The sequence below is a fragment of the Bombus vosnesenskii genome, unplaced genomic scaffold (assembly GCF_011952255.1).
Source record: "Bombus vosnesenskii isolate JDL3184/JDL3185 unplaced genomic scaffold, Bvos_JDL3184-5_v1.1 scf7180000013273, whole genome shotgun sequence".
Classification (NCBI taxonomy): domain Eukaryota; kingdom Metazoa; phylum Arthropoda; class Insecta; order Hymenoptera; family Apidae; genus Bombus; species Bombus vosnesenskii.
The window spans coordinates 407,758-428,468 of NW_022882931.1; the positions used below are offsets into that span (position 1 = coordinate 407,758).

The following is a 20,711-nucleotide window of genomic DNA, read 5'->3' on the forward strand; positions in this document are numbered from 1 at the left end:
ACCATATTGCAATCAACGAATGTCTCAAGGAATAAATTATATACACGCGATCATTGTTTCTGACCCCTGTTACATCTGTCCCCCTATATAAAATTTCTAAATAAGAAATTCAAAATTTAATGATACTGATATCGCTTAAAAAAGAAAAAAATGATTCTTCCGCGAAACAATAATTTATAAATAACTGTAGATAAGAATAACAATTGAAAGCCAATGGTCGTTAAGAAAATCTATATATCCAAAACTCCGCGAAAGTTTGACGATATCTATTGTCTGTTTTCGATTCAGAACTTCTTACAGGGGACAGCGATAAATATCGTTTTTGGCATCCTACTGTTTGCGACATGGAATATTTAAGTGGGGCGAATTGTGGCCGAACGAATATTCTTGCATCTCGTGTATACGCTCGATGCACATTATACAATGGGACAATTAACGTTGACCGACTCTCGCGTAACGTTAACGCTCATCGATATCCCAGCGATTGTTTCGGTAAATAGCGTACTCATAAACAATAATTAATCGACTCGACCATAAATAAACGCGGAGAAACCAACGATCGATCGGTAAGGGATCGTTCCAGTTGGATTCCTCCAAGGAGGCTCGCCGGATAATACCTACATTCTTCGGTACTCGAACAGGAATTTTTCTAACTAAATTTAAAGGATAATCAGGATTGCAGCGATTATCTACAATTACTCCATTGCTCGGAGTAATTGTGTTAATAGGCCAGAAAGAACGAACTCGAAACCCACGAGAATCGTTTCGCTGTACCCTGCCTGAAAATTATACCTTTGTGCTTTAAACGCTTATGAATCGTGAGCTAACAATGCTCTCCTACCAAAGTACCTCGGACAGTACCTAATCTCTCGTACGACCTAAGCAAACTCTGTCCTCTGTCTAAATACAATCCGTAATACCTGGACTAGGAATATCTTCTAGTTCTTGCTCGATATTTTCCTATATAGCGTAAAAAAAGTATACAACAGCCACTACTATGCAGAAACTTCAAGCGGACAGAACAAACGATACTTGAAGAATGTTGGCGAATTTAATGTCGGGCCTGAGCCTGGCGTTTAACAACGCCAAACGATCTACCCTATCCAGCGAGTCCCATCGAGGCCCCGAAGGAGAGTGGGTGGGCCTGACACTTGCGGCCTCAGAACGAAATCGACGGTCGAGCTTCGAATGGTGGGAGCGAGAGAGAGAGAGAGAGAGGGAGAGGAAGAGAGAGCGAGAGCGGGGGCTGCGGTGTAAGAATCGGGGCCCTGAGGGCCCCTCATTCGAGCTCTGCGCCGGGTGTAGGAGCGGAGAGGGGTTAGAGGGGGCAAAGGCACATTCCAAGGCAGAACGGCTGCCAGTGAAGGTGGAAGGCAAGAACAGTCTCTCACGATATTGCGCTCCGTTCCTATCCACCGTTGCTTCCTTTCTTCCATAGAGCCTCGTCGCTCGTTTTCACCCGTCCCCGTGGGACCGTCGTGTGATCGTGCCGTGCCGAGCCGTTCCGTGCCGTGCTGTGCTGTGTGCCGTTGCGATGCTACACGAGACGCGACGCGATGCGAACCGTCTCTCGGAATCGAATTAACGAGAATACTGTTTCGCCGACACCAGCCAGAAGAGGAACGTGCATGTGATAAAGGTTTCGTGGTACTGTGCACCGGGGTCTACGGTATACGGTGGTCGTTTTTGGCGCCAGGCGTGCTCCAACGTTTCAAAAATGCGCACGCCTACTTACGTAGCGCGGTATTCCAGTGGGAAGACCAAGGAACAGAGAGTTCGTTTCGAAAATAGATTTCTGCCTCGTGTACAGATCCGAGCTCCGATCGTCGGGCATGCGGAAGGAGCGTCACCGGGAGACAGTGATTGAGAGGATCCGGCAGACGGGAGCACTTGAATATTCGATCGCGCAGGTGAGCCGCAACTATCTCTTTCTTTTAGTACGAGTACGCGATGGATACTGGATTCGCAATTTGCTCGAGCTTTCCCGTGTAAACGAAACGGCCAGGGAATCTGAACATCGAAAAAAAATTGATCGGAAGTGGGAGGTATTCGCATGATTCGTTGGAGATTTTTTTCTTCTCGAAAGAATAACGTCCTGCGTCTGTAACATTCGACAAGTCATTTAAACTTTACGATGGTGCAAGTGTCGATATCGGAAAATTTCGTGACGAAGTCGAAGCTGTTGACACAAGCGTTCCATTTATACGTGACGGTGAAACCGGTATTCGTAGCAAAAGGAGCAAAGCAGATAGCTTATCTGAATGTTAGAAATTAGCAGCTTCTAACCTTTAGATAAAGGCTGTTATAGGTTTCATCAGCGATCCTCTATCTCTTCGAATCGAAATTATATTTCTGTCTTTCTGTTCCTTTTCTCTTTCGGCGAATAGAAGATCAAGCGAAAGCAATTTTCAGCCACTTGGCCACCTATCAATCGAGCACCATAACCTCCTTAGTTACATCAGCGTCAGGACATTTTACATATAAACACCGCGAGAAACTTTTTTGACGAATCAAGCATTCCGTGAGAATCGTCTGGAACAGCGGGCAACTCGAGAGGAAGAGGAAGAGGGGATCGTTGGTTTTCTGCTTGAACGAAATTAAATCCACGTGCCGCGAAGTATTCCCATTCTTCGTTCGATCGAGAGATCGTCGAACGACAGAAAAACTTAACCGCGTCCGAGCAACGCCATCGGCATCGAACTTGACCATGGCCTTCAGAGCCTTTGCGCTCGTATAACGAGATACGAGGAATGTAAGTGGCCAAGAGTCCACCGGTTGGACTTACGAGAACTACTTCGAGCTGGTTACCTGCAACTAGATGCTCGATACCAAATATGCTTTAAGGTAGCGACCGATGTGATCGATTTTGCAGGTGAAGCGCAAGGGACCATTAGCCTAAGCAGATTTTCCTTTAAAGTAGACACAAGTCGATCTGCTTACTGTCACCGATAATGGTTTACGAGGAGACTAATAACAGGATGATTTCATGTTGAATTTTTAATAACATGTCATCGATGTAGGATCCGATTTTCAACATTCGTGTACCGCCACTGCTCAGAAGTATTTGGATACTTTATGCAATTCCATCAGAAGGTTGATATTTTTTCATAATACACTTTTTCTCATTTATCTGTCTCGCGATTTGTCCTTTAAAAATACTTTTCTTCCGGCCTTGCTGCAACTCCTCGATCGATATTCCCATCGTTTTTGAAATATTCAAGAAAACGACAGAAACGTAAAATCAGACAAGAAGACAGTTTTGACGTGAAACTGACTGACAAAATATTGGATTTTTAAATTGTTCCTCTATAAAAGGCACGAAATGTCATCATCGAATCAAGAATTCCATTTGAAATATACTTGATACGTTTGAAACAATTTTACATGTACAAATATTCATAGGAGATAGTATAGGTATATGGATCTAGTTAAATTACGATGCTTTATGCTGACACGATGTTAAATTTATCTATCGTAATAATGGCGACGGTGATCCTTACATATACTTCCTCCATAGAACCTGTATACCACGCGACATGTAACTCTTCTTTCGAGTGCAAGTTGTACATACACGAAATCGTTAATTGACACCTTGAGAAGAATACAGCGATAGTTGTCGATGGTAGTTATTATCGGAACTCGTAACAATTTCTTAACAAGGTAATATGGAACGAATTGTTGGGTGGAATTCTTTCGAATAAGTACAATGCCGAACCATTGAAAGCCACTCTTCACAACTCGAGAAGAATCGTCTAATATTCACCGAGATATTTATATAAGTTCCTTGAAAGCTATTCGAGAAGTTTTAACGACGGAAGGCGCTAATAGGCTGCGAAAGTTTTCCGCATTTCCGTGTCCGGAACGGATACGAGATCCGCAGTTAGCATCGTTCCATTACTCGGATACCGCGTTACGTCGTAATTGGGAGATTCGTTAGTTTCTTAACTGATTGCCATCTTCTCACAGATAATCAACAAGTCGCGAACCTCTTGACTCTCTTTTTCGACCGATTCCATGACATTGCAGCTACTGCACGATACCTAATCGTAGAATTAGAACCACGTACAGAAAATTCACTTGTCTGTTAGGTTGTTGGGAAAAATACTCCAACTTTATACCCCAATACTTTTGAACGAAAAGAGCGAAAAGTATTGAAATTCGTAATTCGGTAGCCACGGGCTGTGGATATTTTCAGAGAAGAAAATGCTTTTATTTCGTGATCGTGAACACCGCTTACGCCAACTTCCACTGTTTTGTAATCCAAGACGATTTATCAAGTGGAACGGAGGCGGCTGTATGGAAACGAATCGGCTCCCGACGAGATGTGAGAAATGCGACTGATCCGCGAACGGTTCGTGATCGATCGAGATCGCGGAAACGAACGTGCCGCGGCGTATCTCTCCAGTTCTCAGATCCTTCGATAGACGATTAATCGATGAAAGCCCATTACGCCGTCGTTTCGCCACTCGAATTTTCAACGATAATTAATTGTCCGTTGGTACGAATCGGTTCACGCAACTACGATCGTATTTTCAGGTATTACAATGTCCCAACCGCAATTAACTACCGACCTGGACGTTCCGGAAAGTCCGCAACACTCTTGCCAATGCTCCGCAATGAGTAGCATGGATTCCATGAGAACACAGAGGGACAGGGCGGAGAGGAGCGTGGGAAGTACAAGAATTTCTAACAACCAAGAACTCCCTAGGGGTTTAGAGGCACTTCAGAGTGCTTTCGAACCAATAAGAAGACTCGAAAGTCCGCTATCTCATCAAGAAAGCCAACAGATCAATTTAGAGAATACCAGGAATGTCGATATTTTGGAGCATCAGGCCGGCTTATCGCCGAATACGAGATCGATGGAAGGTCAAAGCGCGATTCTATCGAGACACGGTCACAATCTTTCCTGCAGTCCAAGGAACTTGGATCTTTCTCGAAACTTGGCGTTCGAGGCTGCGCGAAGAGTTCAGGAATCCGGCAACTTACAGGACAACCAACACAGCCTAACTTCCAGCCCGAGTCCTTTGTTGGAGTCTAGCTCGGCGTTGCTCGAGACGTCCGCGAAAGATCTGGACAAGCAGCTCGAGGATCACACAGGGTTATCGCAGAAAGCAACCGCTTCGGGCAAAGATAAGCTGAAGAATATTCAGCAGGTTCTGAATCCTTATCAACACCATCATGAGCCGACGTCGCCGGAACGTAACGTCCACGGACACTTCCACGGTGATACCCACGCGCACGTGCACAAGCACGCCGACAATTTCCGAAGCACTACGAATTTGGACGTTGCAGATGGATTGATGGGATTTCAGCAGCACCAGCGACAACACACTCATCATCATCACGGGAATACCAAGGCAACGAACGTGACCCATCATCACGGTCCGGCAACCGTGCATCATCCGCATGGTCCACAAGGAATAGCAGCGCACCATCATGCAAATCTGGCGCCAAGCTTAACCAGCCACGTTCATGGAAACTCTGGTCCTTTAAGTAGCCCCAATGCAAATCATGGAAGCCAAGCTGCAGCCGGAAATCCGAATACTCATCACCATTCGAATCCAATATCGACATCTACTACCATGGTACACAGAAACTCACCGACGAGTCATCATCGTCTCGGTGGTAGCACCGGCTTGACCAGTCACTACCCTTCAAACTCAGGTTTCTCCAGTGATCACCACGGCACTTCCAGTGCAATGAGCGGGGCTTCGTCGAATTCGAGCATGTTAAATCATGGCGGTTCGCCAGCGGTTCATCGACACGTGGTCAATGCGAATAGCAGTCTCTCGACTACGCCATTAGCTAGCCATCATCACGGTAGTTCGTCGGGAAGTTTGACCGGACATTCGAGCGTAAATCATCATCACGTCAGCTCTGGCATATCCTGCGAGTCTTCTTCGTCGAACGCCAATACGAGAACGCACAGTCGCCTAGATCACGTCCACGATCATCATCACCATTTACAACAAGTGCATTCGTTGCATTCCAGCCACCCTGATACCAGGCAAAGAGACAGAGCTCCGTCGAGCCTGGAGCACCATGGACATCATCACGCGCACATGCATGCTCATGGACATCAACACACGCAGAATAACGATACCAAAAATACGTCTCTTATCGGAGTCGACTCGATACAGGTATTCTTGTCAAATTTAGATTTGAAAATTAGCATTTAACGAGAAATAGTTATTATTATAAAACTCAAATTTTTATATGAATCTAAATAGAATCCTGTTTCGGTTGTTGGCTATTATACCTTAATAATTACTATATTTTCGACACAATTAGGTCATGTAGATGCAAGTGTAACAATAGGGTAAAATCTGAATGTAGAAAATTCAATTTTCAGTGATTTCAAATTTTTAAGCAATTTAACATATTTTACCAAAATCTAACTACGTCTGTAGACGACAACGATCGTTAATCATTAGCTCGTTTAGCCATTGATGCAAAACTGTTACTCGCATGACTTCTGTAACGTTTCATTACGCAATTTACTGGCGTGACAACAGTATGATAAATATAATTTAATTGTTTACTACTGACAGGCAACTTTGTTGCATGTATTCTGTAACTACAGTTTCGTGTCATTCTCAAAATCATTTTTACCCTTTGAACTTCTTACACAGTTTTTACATTTAAGGTCTCCGCTCCGTCGAAAAGTAAATGCCAATGTCACGTGGTGCAAACCGGTGGGAACAAGAGGGGGCAGGAGGGGGAAAGCGACGGAGGTGTTGAAGTGACATCAAGAACGCATCAACCTCCAGCGCTTCCTCCGCGACCACCCCCTAGGCCAACTAGACGATACGAAACTACGTCCGTCAATCAATGTAAGTATTTCCCTTATTTTATCTTGGTAACAACTATAATCATTTGAAAGTGTATTCTTTCAAAACGCTGTAATAAATTGACGAGATTTCTGAGGGAAAAATGTCTAATAACCTTCATCAGATTATTTGAATTCACGCAACTTGGAAACCCTCCTCTAATTAATTGGAAATATCCTCTCGAGTTCTTGTCTTTCTTCTCGTTGCTCAGATCATTTTTCGTCGAGTCATTTGAATTCAATTAACTTATAATTATGTGATAGATATGTAAAGGTGGCGCGTGTATTTTCTAGCGAAATAATTGACTTGCTACGAAATTTTTCTTCATTTCGTAAATATAGAAATGGAAAAGTTCTGCGAGAGCCACGATAATTATTAATTCGAACGTATTAAACAACCAGAAGTAAAGCTTCGAAAGCGAGTTAGTCGATTTAACGCATCGATTGATGAAGCCTTTTTCCAAAAAGCTCCTCAATTGTACCGTGCTACATAAGTAGCGAATATAAAGAGAAACACTTGAAGCAATATTCGAACACTGTATCTCTCGCAACACCGAATCAATATCTCTTCCACGTTGGCTTGCCAATTTGAATGGCGGATATACAATATCGCCTGTGTTCCAAACACTCTTCCCATCCCCGTTTGATTTCCGCTTAAAGCGAGCATGTCACGCAGTTGGACAGTATTTCCTGAAACTCGGTTGAAATTAGACGTAGACGGGGATGGTAGCCCGTAGCTCCACCCTTAGTCATCTCGCCTGACGATCGTCAGAATGTCTGCAGTATCAGCAGAATGACGAGCAAGGCCGCATCTACCATCGTTGCTGTCCCCTTTATCAATAGCGGCCACGCGTTATCGACACCGGAACGCATCGTTGACCGATTCTACTTGCTTCGAGGAGCAACCCCCGTGGAATTTCGACCCTCGACCGCGTCGAGTCGCTCGAATCGTCACGGTATATCGACCAGTCGATGCTCGCAGCAACCGAGAACAGAAGCATCGTGACGAAGAATGCTGTGATTCGAACAACAGGATACTTTTGCCCTCTCTGCTATTAATCCAAGCTGGCTGGCGAATGGCCGCGCAAGGAATGCCATCTTGGATGTTCCTTCGAAGGAATCCCAAGCCTCGGCTTCGTTCCGAAATCATCACCACCACCTGTGGGACACCTCAGCCAACGTGCGGGCCAACAGAGATCTCGTGGAGTGCCTCTCGAGTTGTTGTGCTCTCGCATTCGTTTCCAAGTATCCAACGGAGAGTGTAAAGAGCAAGGAATAGCTGGAAATATACTAGCATCGATCTATGTGTTGTCCAAAATATTTTCAAGAATCTGCCGTAAGAATAGGTCGAATGTCGACCCCACGGATATAAAAATAATTGACATTGGTGATCGTCATACGCGAAGGTGGACCGATTAATGAGAAAGTGCGCGATGAAGAATTGACCTTGAGAAAAACATCCCCTCGTGGAGAAACTCGTTTGATGCGTAAACGTGATTCATAAACTATCGAGGAAGATAGTGTGCGTTGTAATTTCTTCTTAACGCAAGTTGGTACAATTTTTCTTTTTTTCTTCTTTGTGACCTAAACTCTAAATACATCGAAGAAATAACCGTGTAATAGTGATGTAAATATTTAATAACGTTGGATATTCGATGACGAAGGATACTGTGTCTGATACATGTTGGTTTGGAAAGACAAAAGAGTGACGAAAACATCCACGAAACTTTTCCTTTAAGGTGCAAGTTGTAAAGAAGAAAATGGACGGATATCCAGTGCTGCAGATAGTCCGGTGCCGACTTGGAATGGAAATGGAGATGGATAACCAGGGTTATCCATTCACAATGGCGGCACACTCGCATTCCCACTTGCCACATCCGACAAACCACGCGCACTTCCCGAGATCGCATTACCCTCACCCCTGCGGTATGCCGATTAACCCTTCTTGTTAATTTATCAATCGGCCCTCCAACCCCAGTCTGTACCACCGATCTACGTGCCCGCATAATCTGATATTAGCTGCTCCATTAAGCTACCTTTGGTACAATGAGTCATTAAAGTAATCCATTCAAACATTCGTTTCTTTTCTGTAGAGGAAGAAACGCGCTTCTTACATATTTCAAAGATATACTGTTTATTTATTATATTTTCTCATATCATATTATAATATTTATTGTTGTAAGTAATTCGTTATACCGATTTATATCATAACATGTCGCAAAGTTAAGTTAACGACTTAATTAATTACAAAACTAAAGATAAGAATGTTTGTAAGAATGGAAATACGCGATTAATTTCGAATTCCTGATACCTTGACTCGCGTCACGATCTTCAACTTCCCGGTTCTTTCGTCTATGAAATATTTCTAAATTATTTCCATGCGATATAAATTTTAAACGCACCGATGTCTACTACATTTCCGAATAGGGAATGTGCATTTTCTAGCATCCACGTTCTATTTTTACCGGCGGGAAGATATGTTGCATAGCCTCGTGGAAGGTCACGTGGATAACAAAAGGTTGCCGTATAAATAGATATCGACAGGCTTCTTAATAAAACACAGTTTGATTTTCTATAAGAGCTGACTCGATAAAAAGCTTTAAAATTCAATACATCGTAGATTAAGTAGTTTTAGAATTTCTAATATAATCAAGAATTCAGCTAGAGAGCAAGCTTGGAAAGATTGCGTGGTTTGAACTGGGAGTAAAAAATCGAAGGCATTTTATCCACAGAAAAGCTCGTCTGTTGAAAGAGCGTTTCGAGGAAAATCAGGGAACCAACCATTTCCTTTTACCCTTGAAACACATTGTGGTTGAATGCTGGCATTTAAATACCAGTTTCGCTCCGCTTGCTTCGAAACCTACGATTCACCAGATCGTAACTCTAACAGCCCAGGTAGCAAAGGTACACTTTAACAATTCAATCCTAAACCTTGGTTTGTATTCACGAGAAGTAGCAGGTATTCGAAGGAATCTGGTAAAACGATTTTCCGTGGTAGTTTCAATAGAGAGCACAACAAGCATGAAGCAAGGTTGCGCACGTTCGATTCGAGAAAAACGATTTACGAGCCATTGGGAACGAGATTTCGGTAAACCTTCTTTGACAAAGCTAAAGGAAAGCAGATTCCTAGAAAAAGAACGGCATTCCAATTCGTCTTTTGCCTTTGGGGTCTATTTGTTGAAGTTCGACAATGGCCAGGTATGTCAAAACACGAGAATGGTTGCGTTGACCATTTCGTTATAGCAAAACTGCTGTATTCTTGGGAATCGCGTGGGACTGTGAGAATAACAGTCTCTGGTTGAGAGGATTGTTTTATTTGGCGTCAGAGCCGCGTGATCTTCGTAGATTTTATTCGTTGGCAGAAAAATAATTAGATTTTTAATTACAGAAGATGATCTCTTCACTTGTCTTCCGGATCCGCGCTACAGAAGGGCACAGTACCCTTCTTTGTTAATGGGAAACCTGATTAAAAAGTTCAGCTCTGTCGATTCTCTTTTGAGAGAGAAAAGAGAGAGAAAGACTCTGCTATTGTCTCTGAAGCGACGTAGCGTCGACGCTCCCAACGCTCAACATTCATTGAAGGAATTTCCAATACAGCGTGGTCGGCTCAATTGAGAGTTTCGACGACAAGAGTCGAGCCCGACTGATTGAGAATGAAATACCTCGGCTACATATCGTAAAAAATAGCATTTGTGCGATGCGCCGCGGCGTGTGAAGACAATTTTGTAGGCTGTATTTTACTACGATACTTCGTTATTCGCACTATTGCTCGGTACATTAACGCATTAACGCTCGAAAGAAATGAACATAATCATCGTCGGACAATCAATACTTTTCCTTTTTCTAAAATATCCATACAGCTAAAAGGGGAAGAGAATTAAGGTGATCTAAGGGCTAATCGTTGACTAACAAGATTCGCAGAATTTCGCTCAAGGCACGTTTCCCATTGTACTCAGATCAAAGCTCCCGTTGTTGGGTTCTCACGCAAGGACAATCATTATCCCGTGAAAGAAGGAGCCAACGCACGATGGGAATAAGTCTTGCAGGACCTTTTGACTGAAAAGGGTCGATAGTCGTACAAAAGATTCCGTTTGGCCACCGAAAGATATCCTTCCAGCTATTACGTGTTTCTTAGAGGCATCCTTTGAAGCGATCGTAGCGGAAAGATTCGACGTGAAATATTACGACCGTCGTCGTCTTAACACTCTCTCGTTTTTTTCTTATTTCTTTTTTTCAAAGACGAAAATATTCGAAGCGTTTCATTGAGGACTTTCGAGGCATACCACTCCCGTCCCCTTTTACCGAATACTCCTTTCCCTTTTAATTCCTCGCCTATCGCTTCCATACTATCAGTGCTGTGACCGATTTTAATTTTACAGGCCACACGGGGGAAGGTGGTTGCTGCAAGAAGTACGTTGTCCTTTGTTGCCTTTGTGGTGGGTTGAGCGCTGCGGTCGGTAGTCTCTTTTTGGCGGTACACGCGGTCCTTTCAGCCCACACGGCCAGTTTAGCTCTCTTTGAGACTGTACCATCTTACATTCCTGGCATAATGGTAAGAGGCAAAGATCGGAGTCTATCAACCGATCTCCCTTTAACGAGACCGCGTACGGAAACAATGAAGACACAAGGTATTTAAACTACTGCAAATGATCACCTGCATTTCGTATTAATTTTCAGTTAATTCTAATGGGTCTATTCACGATGCTACTCGCCAGACGGAAGCACAGATACGGACTTTTGGTAAGCCGTTATCAATGACCAGATAATACGGTCGTTGGTTTTCCTATATCGGATACAGATCAAAAATTACCTATTACTGTAAATTAATTTTCCCCCATTTTATATCATTTTCTACATTTTTCTATTAGATATGCTCTATTAATTCCTCATACGATCAACTCTATAGATTGCAAGGCAGAATGAGACGATGACCTTATAACATTGTTCTTTGAAGACATCTTGGAATTTACTCCTATTTATAAATAGGATCCTTGTGATAGATTAACTTACGCAGATGAGAATCATATGAATATCTGATAGCCACAAATTCCACTGCTTCGAACTTAACCCAATCGTAAACTACGTTACTTATGGGATGGCCTAATCGAAATAATATCGTCTCGCCTATATAATCCCTTCCTTAAAACGCTAATATTTTGTAGATGAAAGTCTGTGGATCTGTTGGAGTGGTATGTGCGTTGGTATGCGTGTTGGTCACCGTAACGACGACAGTGATACACATGTCCCGGCTGCAAGGTCTTCGAAAATGCGTTTATACCGTGAAAGCGAGGTTGGTATATTCGTCTATTTTTACACGGCGGCGAGATCGATAGTTTCTATTCGATAATTATCACCACAGGTCGTGCACGTGTTACGGGGCGCCAGAAGGAGATCCTGGAGTTCTCTTCGAAGGCACTCCCCACTGCGAGGCGGTCCACGGCGCTCTACACGCCTGTCTCAGGGCTCTGTTTGGAGTTTCGGTCGCTGGAATCTTAGCTTGCATATTCTCGTGCATGCTGGTGTACCAGTTACTAAGTCACGAGAAGAAGAAAATGTACTGGGAGCAGTTGGAACTGAGATGCAGATCTCTTTACGGCCAAGGAGGCACCGTGGGACCGACGACTGGTTCCTGCGGATGTTGCAACGATTGTGGCGGTGCTAGTCCTTGGTGGGCACAGACCCCCGGAAATCTCTACACGCCGAATCCCGATTTGGCGCCATCCAGGTTCGTACACTCGAAAAATCGAATTCTGAGAAAGTCGGCAGTATAATAAAATCCGGAGAGTCGAAGAACGATATAATCCTGAAGATCACATTTATAGGGCATTTCCAATTTCAAAGCATTTAAATTTATATTAAATAGGGTTTATATTAGAAAACTGCCGAAACAACGATATATAATTATTATACGTTTACTTATCATTGTAATTCTTGTGTTTATATATTGCATATATATTGGGTCGCAAATCTTGCACGAATACAAAATTCTGATCGAGTAATTGATTCTTTGATATTCTCGTGCTTTAGATAAGCGTCACGTTTGGTACGAACACGAGCGTACACTGTAAACCTACAATGTACAATACTTGTTATGAAATTAAATTCGAAATATTAATCGATCTAACCTTGAAAACGTGCCGCGTTTTATTGACTCGATGTCAAACCATGGGATGACACCGTTGAGTGAATTAACGTCGTTTAAATTGTCTTCGTAAAACTACACATAATAATAGCACACGTGACGAGGACTGTTACGGAATCGTTACGAATTCAATACCGGGACGCGGTGGCCGATGAACTTTATTGAGAAATTATTGATGCGATTCAAATGCGCACGGTGCATTTGTCTGCGAGTAATGATACATATTCAATAGATTTCATTCACGAATGTCACGAATATCGGTAGCGGAGTGCAATAAACCCGTAAACGAAGCAACGCTCCCTCCAGGCTCCCAGGACACATTGTATTCTGGTAATCCGCTAATGTATGGCATTAATTAAGCTGGGATTCCATTCTGTTCTTCTGACATTTAGAGGAGGGATTCCTCCGTTTCAGAAATAAATTATGACGAACGACGAGCCGTTCTTTGAAGTTCGCTTTCGGTCATATTAACAACGAAAAATTCCGATCGTGCCTTCTAATTAATCCGCCGGCCATTGTAACATTTTCTACGAAATACCCAGCTTTATGGGAAAAGAAATTCCAGCGCGTAGAAGATACGTTCGGTGTGCTTGAAATTCGTTTCTTTCGCGATAAGATAATGAAGTCGATAGGATGTTAATTGTCGCAGCAAATTCAAAGGTCGTTCCTTTTACCTTGCAGAAGATGGCGGCTACCTTGGTCTAGATCCAGAGGACCAGCTCCCAGTCCAGACTCGAATTATGGCTTTCACACTCAGACCAGACAAACCGAGGCCAACGTGGAAAACACGAATGGCCCCTATAGCGTTCTTAATTCTCAATCGAGTGGCCCTTACTCTGTATTAAACACGCAGAACGGCCCGTACAACCCTAGTACGGCTTCTTACAGTGTTTTAGAGACTCCAGTGCCGCTATGGGGTCCTCCGCCACCTTATAGCGACCCTAACAGCCCAGCTAGGCGACCACAAGTTGCGGAACAAAGACCCAGAATTGCCAAACGGATGGAGAACTTCGAGAACAACGAAGGTGAGCAATTAAATGTTCATTAAAGATTGAAGTTTGAAGAGAGAAATACGCTCGATAATCGTAGGAGTATGAATTCGTGTGGCTGGGTAACGGACAATTGAGCGAACGTTTATATTACTATATCGATAATGAGAATGAAGCTTTTGTTTAGTCCGCGAGGAAAATTAAATCATTTCGCCGTTTTATTTCTACTTCGTTGTGAAGACCGTTATTTCAACTTCTTTGGTTTTACTTTTCACAAAAAAAAAAAACAAAATCACCATTTTCACAGATCACAGATCACGATCTGCGAAACGGCCATCGGATAACTACGAAAACGCCGAAGAAATTTCGAACAGCACCGATCCAGAGGGAGGAAACGAGGGCACTATGAAAGGCAGACGAACCAGGAAGCCTCTGAAGGGCGTAGAGAACAATGCGTTCCAGCAGGAAGCGAATCCTGGACCAAAACAGTCGGAAAGTGAACTGTACTTCGGTGATGTGTCCTCGTGTTGCGGACCCGAGAGTAGTTTCTACGATTTGGCCGTAGAGAAAGAAGGTATATAACGACACTCTGAAGATTGAACAATTGGAAGGGAACTAAGATAGCTCGCCACTCATTGCCATTGATCATTCACCCCGATTTTCATAGGTACGGAGCATTCAGAGGGCGTGGACTACTTGGCAGCTCGTCTAGGTAAACGACAGCTGTCAAAGAGATCCAGAATGCCTCTGCCACTGCCATCGGACGGTGGTGACATACCATCCGACAATTACGCGAACAGTGACGAGCCCAGAAGCGCCAGAGGACCTTTTCTAGCGCCTGATGCGCAATACGAGGTCATTCAACAAGGCCGATACTCTTACTACACGTCGAAGGACGACGAGCAGCTTCAAGAAGGTCCAGCGACTTCTGGATACTTCAGGGAGGAGGAGACTGAAAGGGGAAGGGATTACAGGGATTACAGAAGCAGTCAGGAAGAAGAAACACCTCAGTGTTGCTTGAGTGATTCGACGACGTTGGACTCGGGTTGGCAAAGTGGCGAACAACAACAGTCCGACGACAACGTTAGACCGGTTAACGTGTGATCGCGTTTATCGTTAGACCAATAACGAGATAGTTGTCGAGAAACAGTAGTATTATATTAAGTGGTAAACGATGTAAGGGGAGAGCAAAGACCGGAACCTCGATTCAGTACAACTTGATGCTTTGATACGTAGGAGAAAGAATCGCTGAGAGAACCGTGGCCATCCCCGTAGTCTGTTGTTTCGTATTTACTATGGAGATGTTGCGAGTTCAGGACTCGATCTACGAACTATTTCGTGTGTACTAGATAGGAAATTGTCCATGTAGAATACAAAGATGGTGATACGAGTGCAAATCTATGATTACCATATTCGTAATAGAACCTAAGTGATGTGATTTGTGGTACGATAGTATAAGTAAACCTTAATCGTTAGAGCGTAAGTGAATGAGAAATGTCCGCGTCGGATTACTTTTTTTCCAGCGATCCACGCACTATTACAAGTCTGAAGAAGGATCACGAAGAGTAAACTCTACGTCAGAGTACGCTATATGTGAGAAATCCTACGTAACGATGTATTTTTATTAATTAAGCGATGTCGCCCATGTTGTTCGTAATATTAATCGCTAATGTATGTTGGAAACGATCGTATATATGTAGAGAAAGAGAGAGAGAGAGAGAGGAAGAAAAAGGGAGAAGAGATTAGTCTCATAGATAATATGCCAAAGAAAAGGTCTCTAGAGAAGGCGAAAATATGAATGAAAAGAAAGGGATACATTTTCCAAAGTTCTGTTTCGTAAAATTTACCCCTCGACGGAGACTTTTACTTTGGCGATTCGTTAGAAACGTCCATGTACAAACGTGTGCTTTACTCTTGCCAATATCTCGCTAGACGTCAGCTGGATTTAGCACTTAGACGTTGATTGTCGCAAAAATGTTTACCATTCGATAATAAGTTCAAAATTGGGCACGTTGAGCTCGCCATGAATTCTCGGTCACTGCCATTCGAACGTTCAATTCCATTCTCAAAACCATATAAGGATGAGAGAAGATGTTTTCGCACGTCCATAATTTCGCACGAAGTCTGAGTTTTATGAATCTATATATACACCCGGAATTTTACGATTCTTTTAAGGAAGATATTTATCACGCGTCGTAGTATACGAATAAACGAGTAACCGTGTTCGTGGTCTGTGTTAGCTTCGTCGAGCTTTTTACGTTGTAGGGCCGCATTCGCTTTCGAACATACAATCCTAGTGGACCAAGAACGATATAAAGAAGAAGATTGATCTTACTGACAATGAGTGAATATTACAAATTAGAAGTAAAATCTATCACCGTTAACAGCCGTTCGTTAGATAGCACATAAAAACAGATGCATATTTTATAATCGACATTCGAGAACGAAAGAGACAAGGCCAGCTTAGGGGAGTAGTTTAACGTTGTTTACTCGATAAAGTGTACCTTAAGAGCGATACGTAGCAAGTCCGATACATTGTCGAACGATGTAACTAACAATGATTAAGAATAAAGCTTTGTTTTGTAATGAAACCACGTGTCGCTCGATGAATTATACGTATTCTTTCGAGCAATGAAACGAAAAAACGAAAACAATTAGAAATTAATATACGAAACGTCCTTTCGCCTTTCATCAAGCTTCGTTCAAGGATCATAACTTGTACCTAAAAAAACTACATTTAAGGAGCTATAGAAAAGGATGGCTGCTCTTTTTCCATTAACTTGAGTAAACAAATAAAAACCAACTCAGAATCAATGGAAATCGAATGAGTTTTTGGAAAGTCCTGCAAATTCATAGTCAACTAATTTAAATCCTAAGATAATTTTGGTATTTTCGTAAGTTGCGCGTTAAAACGAAACGATTGACACAATATGTAGCATTTCGTGAAACGTGGCTTTGTCAGGAACGTGCCATACAGACTTTGGAAATAACTGTTATTTTTGGTTGCTGATTTCATCGGTTGGTCCATCGATGAAAGAAACGGATACGAACACGACACTGACTGTCCCCAGGTCAATGATTTTATCGCAGCCGATATGTCACTGAAACACGCCCAGGTAAGCATTTAACGAGGAATGCGGGATCTATAACGAGCACCGCTATTGTCAGCAATTTTCTTAGTGAACTCCCGCGCTCCGTGCGCGTTGGCTAATATCAGATTATGAGATTTCGCAACAGACAGCACGATCGTTGAACTTTCGCAATAACGTGTGCAGCGCGCACACACGAGAGCTCACACCATTGTACGTAACATTAATTTCACATAATCTAGATTGATCGTTCGACGGGATAGAAACGAATCTATACAGCTTACCAGCATTTGTGTATACTTAGATATATTCAAGTTCAACCAACCACGACGATGAATGAACACGAGATTAGAAATAGAATATCTTGATTAGTGCAACACGCACGAGAATTATTCCCGATTCTGAATCATATCGGAGAAAATCTGTCACGGAAGAAGGATTCGTTTATCATTTTCTTGCATCTACGCTTGCATCTACCCGTTAAGTAGCCGGACGCTTTCATAGATCTGTGGTAGCGGCATATAAACTTTAACAAAGTGCGTACGATTGATGGTAAATTAATAAGCAAAGATTAGATGTTGGTTTTTCGAAGTTTATCCATAATTTTGCAATTAAGCTACACATCCTGTCGGAAGTAAACAGGTGTTTTTATACTCTTTGTTGCTAGCGTAGATCAATTACCAGAAACAACAAAGTTTACAGTGTTTCCATTAGAACGTTCCATATAATTCGAGAACAATGCAATCTTCTTGAAAAGCGTGTCCATATTCTCGAGATTCTATCTAGCTGAGTTCAGAATTGTTTGATGCTGTAAGCTGAATCATTTAATTAGCAGAGGTAAAGGAACGTGGCGATTGAAGTTAATAAATCGCAATTAAAGTGTTCTCTAGGTTCGCGTTTTGCCCGATACGATCTTTCAGAATGAAAACACGCTATAAATGGCTACCCTTCTTTAACCGTAGCCACTCGACCGTTTGAATCATCCGTGCTGTGTCGCAATCGTTACGAACTTCGCATTTAACAATCCGTATCTATGGAGTTTAACTAATTAATGAAACCGTCAATGAAAGAAATTGGCAGTAGTCGTTGCGTGAAACTTTATTACATCAGCTGGATATATAGCGCGTGATAATCATTAAAATTGTGATATCAAACAGGTCATACTACTAATCTACTGTAGTACTCGTATAAATGCAAAGATACAATGGCTCACTTATAGAAACCTTTCATGAACATAAAGATCGTAGATGAAAAACACGACGAGTCACATTTCCTGTCACCCATGAAAGAACAATTTTTAAATTCAACACGCTGTCAGTCAATTCCACGTCGAAACTGTCTTTCGGACAAAATATATATTTCTGTCAATTTGAAAAATATTAAACATATTAATTAAGATCAACCAACATGCATAACAATTAGACTAATATTATTCGTTTCTTACAAAACATTGTTCATCGCCTATTTTCAAATGGCTTATGCGCCTTCCACATTCGAATCTATCAGATTATTTGTTACAAATGATTAAAAATTGTTTGGTTACTGGCAAATATTATCGACAGCGAAATTTTGTTCCTGTTACCAGGAACGATGTCGACCATCGTCAATTTTTATCAACATACTACTAATAATACCGAACTTGAAATACCTGCGCGAGTCATTGTACTTGCATACGTTCTGAGATCGAAGATTACGCGTAAACTGTTATATTACAAGGAATATTGATATTCAAAGTTGCTATCGGTATTAAATATCGTAATTCGCAATTTAATTGTCTCTGTTATTTTCATTTTAAGAACAGGATCCCTCGACGACGCGATGCGCTGCCTGATTCACCAGAAATCTTTCTACTCTTTCCCTGAATTCCCTGCTGGATTCTGGCAGTGGTAACCTTGGTCCCGAATTCCTCAGGCTGTGTAACGTTGTTAAATTTTGCAAACTTTCAGACAGTCTTCGATCGTGATCCAAAATGTCCGGTCTTGGAGCTGGTTTTCTCTTACCCGCTGCTGTTTCTTCCAATTTTTTATCTCCAACTGTTCCATTCACGTAGCCGCTTTCTGGCAACCGATTCATCATTCCCCGCAACGCTATTCTAGCGCTCAGCGCAGACCAAAATGCTTCGAGGAGAGACGCCACCAACACGTTCACTGTGAGTAAGATCCTAGTATGCGAGGACTGCTGATGATCTCTGTACAAGAATGACATCATTCTGCTCTTGATCGTTTTCAAGGATTCTTCGGTAACGTTATCCGAATCTGGCGAATTCTCTTCGTCTTTAGAATCACTGCTAGTGAACGAACTACTAGGACTTTCGGTCTCACCTTCCTCAGGATCAATCGTCGAAGTTCTCAAGATGTACCCAGATATGTTTGACATGTTATCAAATACAATGCCAGGCATGGGAGAGTAAAGACGAATCTTTGCAGATTGATCATAGATTCTACTGAGATTGAAATTGTCTTCGCTGAGTGGCATCGTCTCGTTTAACAGAGTGTCGTTCTTCAGGTCAGAATGATCTCGCGGCTGCTCGAGAATTCTTTCCAGCGACCACAGAGAGCTTCTACTCTCCGCAGCGGCCGCGATGTCGAACACTGTGGCGATGAAGCAGAGGATCGCTGCTATCAAGGAGAACAGATTTCCGTAAAAGAAGATAGCGATGTTCCTATCGATGTACCATCTTCTCCAGGCGAGTAGACCGGTCACGAAAGGAACCAAACACGCGACCGATAGGATCGGACCTTGAAGAGATAAGGCCAAGCTGCCTAGCAGAAGGGAAAGTGCACCCAGACCAAAATGCACGAAGGACAAACCTCCCACGGTCGATGCCGAATAACGTCGTTCGGATGGGTACAGAGAAGACAAAGCTGGCTTCGTTTTCACCTTTATCACATACACGTTTTCCATCATTGTTTGCTCGGTGAATTTTATGTCAACGGTTTTTTATCGCAAACCAGAGCTGAGACCATTCACGTTAGAAAGGTTATCACACACAACTTTCCGATAGGGTTAGTGAAAATTCGATTGTATCTGCCATGGTGACCCATGGCCGATGACACTGTATTTCTCAGATGTGAATATGTACTACGATATTAACCTGGATACCTCGAACGGAAATTGCTTTGTACTTCCTGCTGTTTCGGAATCACAGGCACTTGACCGTGAACGAAATATGTATACCGACTGTTACGAAGACACGAAAGAGATATCAATGGTGTTTGAAAGGCAAAGCTCTGAAAGACGGCACACGGATCAGACGAACGTTCATAGCGAAGATTGCTGCTTCTTTCGCTATCTTAACTCGCAATCGTGGTCGTTGGATGACTGCAACTCAGAATTGCTGAAACGTTAATTCGGTGGAAATCGACGACGATTTCCGTACGGGTAGAAGCAAGCAGCCGGTCAATTATGCTAAACGCTTGAATTTCATTGAAATCGTCGCGTGAATTTCTTCCTGGCTGTCGACGAACACCGCGAATACGCTTATGCAATTCGTTTAGAACAATGGAACGAGGACGAAAACTCAGGGAGAAGGAAGAGCCACACAACCGCGACTGTATCCAATAAGCGTGAACGCGAAACGGTAAATAGGTTTAACAACCTGACGCGTCGTCGTTGCTACAACTTCTTTTTTTCTCATACGTCTATGGTGGTAATGCGAACAT

At 42.7% G+C, this 20,711-nt stretch overlaps 2 protein-coding genes across 2 annotated transcripts; one reads left to right on the forward strand and one right to left on the reverse strand.

The window, feature by feature from the left end:
- Nucleotides 1–1,565: 1,565 nt before the first annotated feature.
- LOC117231607 lies at nt 1,566–16,554 on the forward strand. The gene is made up of 10 exons (XM_033490202.1): nt 1,566–1,910; nt 4,537–6,140; nt 6,647–6,833; nt 11,209–11,381; nt 11,507–11,569; nt 11,992–12,119; nt 12,189–12,554; nt 13,653–13,996; nt 14,268–14,534; nt 14,628–16,554. The coding sequence occupies exons 2-10, from the start codon at nt 4,545–4,547 to the stop codon at nt 15,062–15,064; spliced, it is 3,561 nt and encodes a 1,186-aa protein (XP_033346093.1). The 5' UTR covers nt 1,566–1,910; nt 4,537–4,544; the 3' UTR covers nt 15,065–16,554.
- A 1,575-nt stretch (nt 16,555–18,129) lies between these two features.
- LOC117231609 lies at nt 18,130–20,482 on the reverse strand. Its single transcript, XM_033490205.1, has one exon. It carries the CDS (start codon nt 19,954–19,956, stop codon nt 18,841–18,843), a length of 1,116 nt encoding a protein of 371 aa, XP_033346096.1. The 5' UTR covers nt 19,957–20,482; the 3' UTR covers nt 18,130–18,840.
- Between the last annotated feature and the right edge of the window lie 229 nt (nt 20,483–20,711).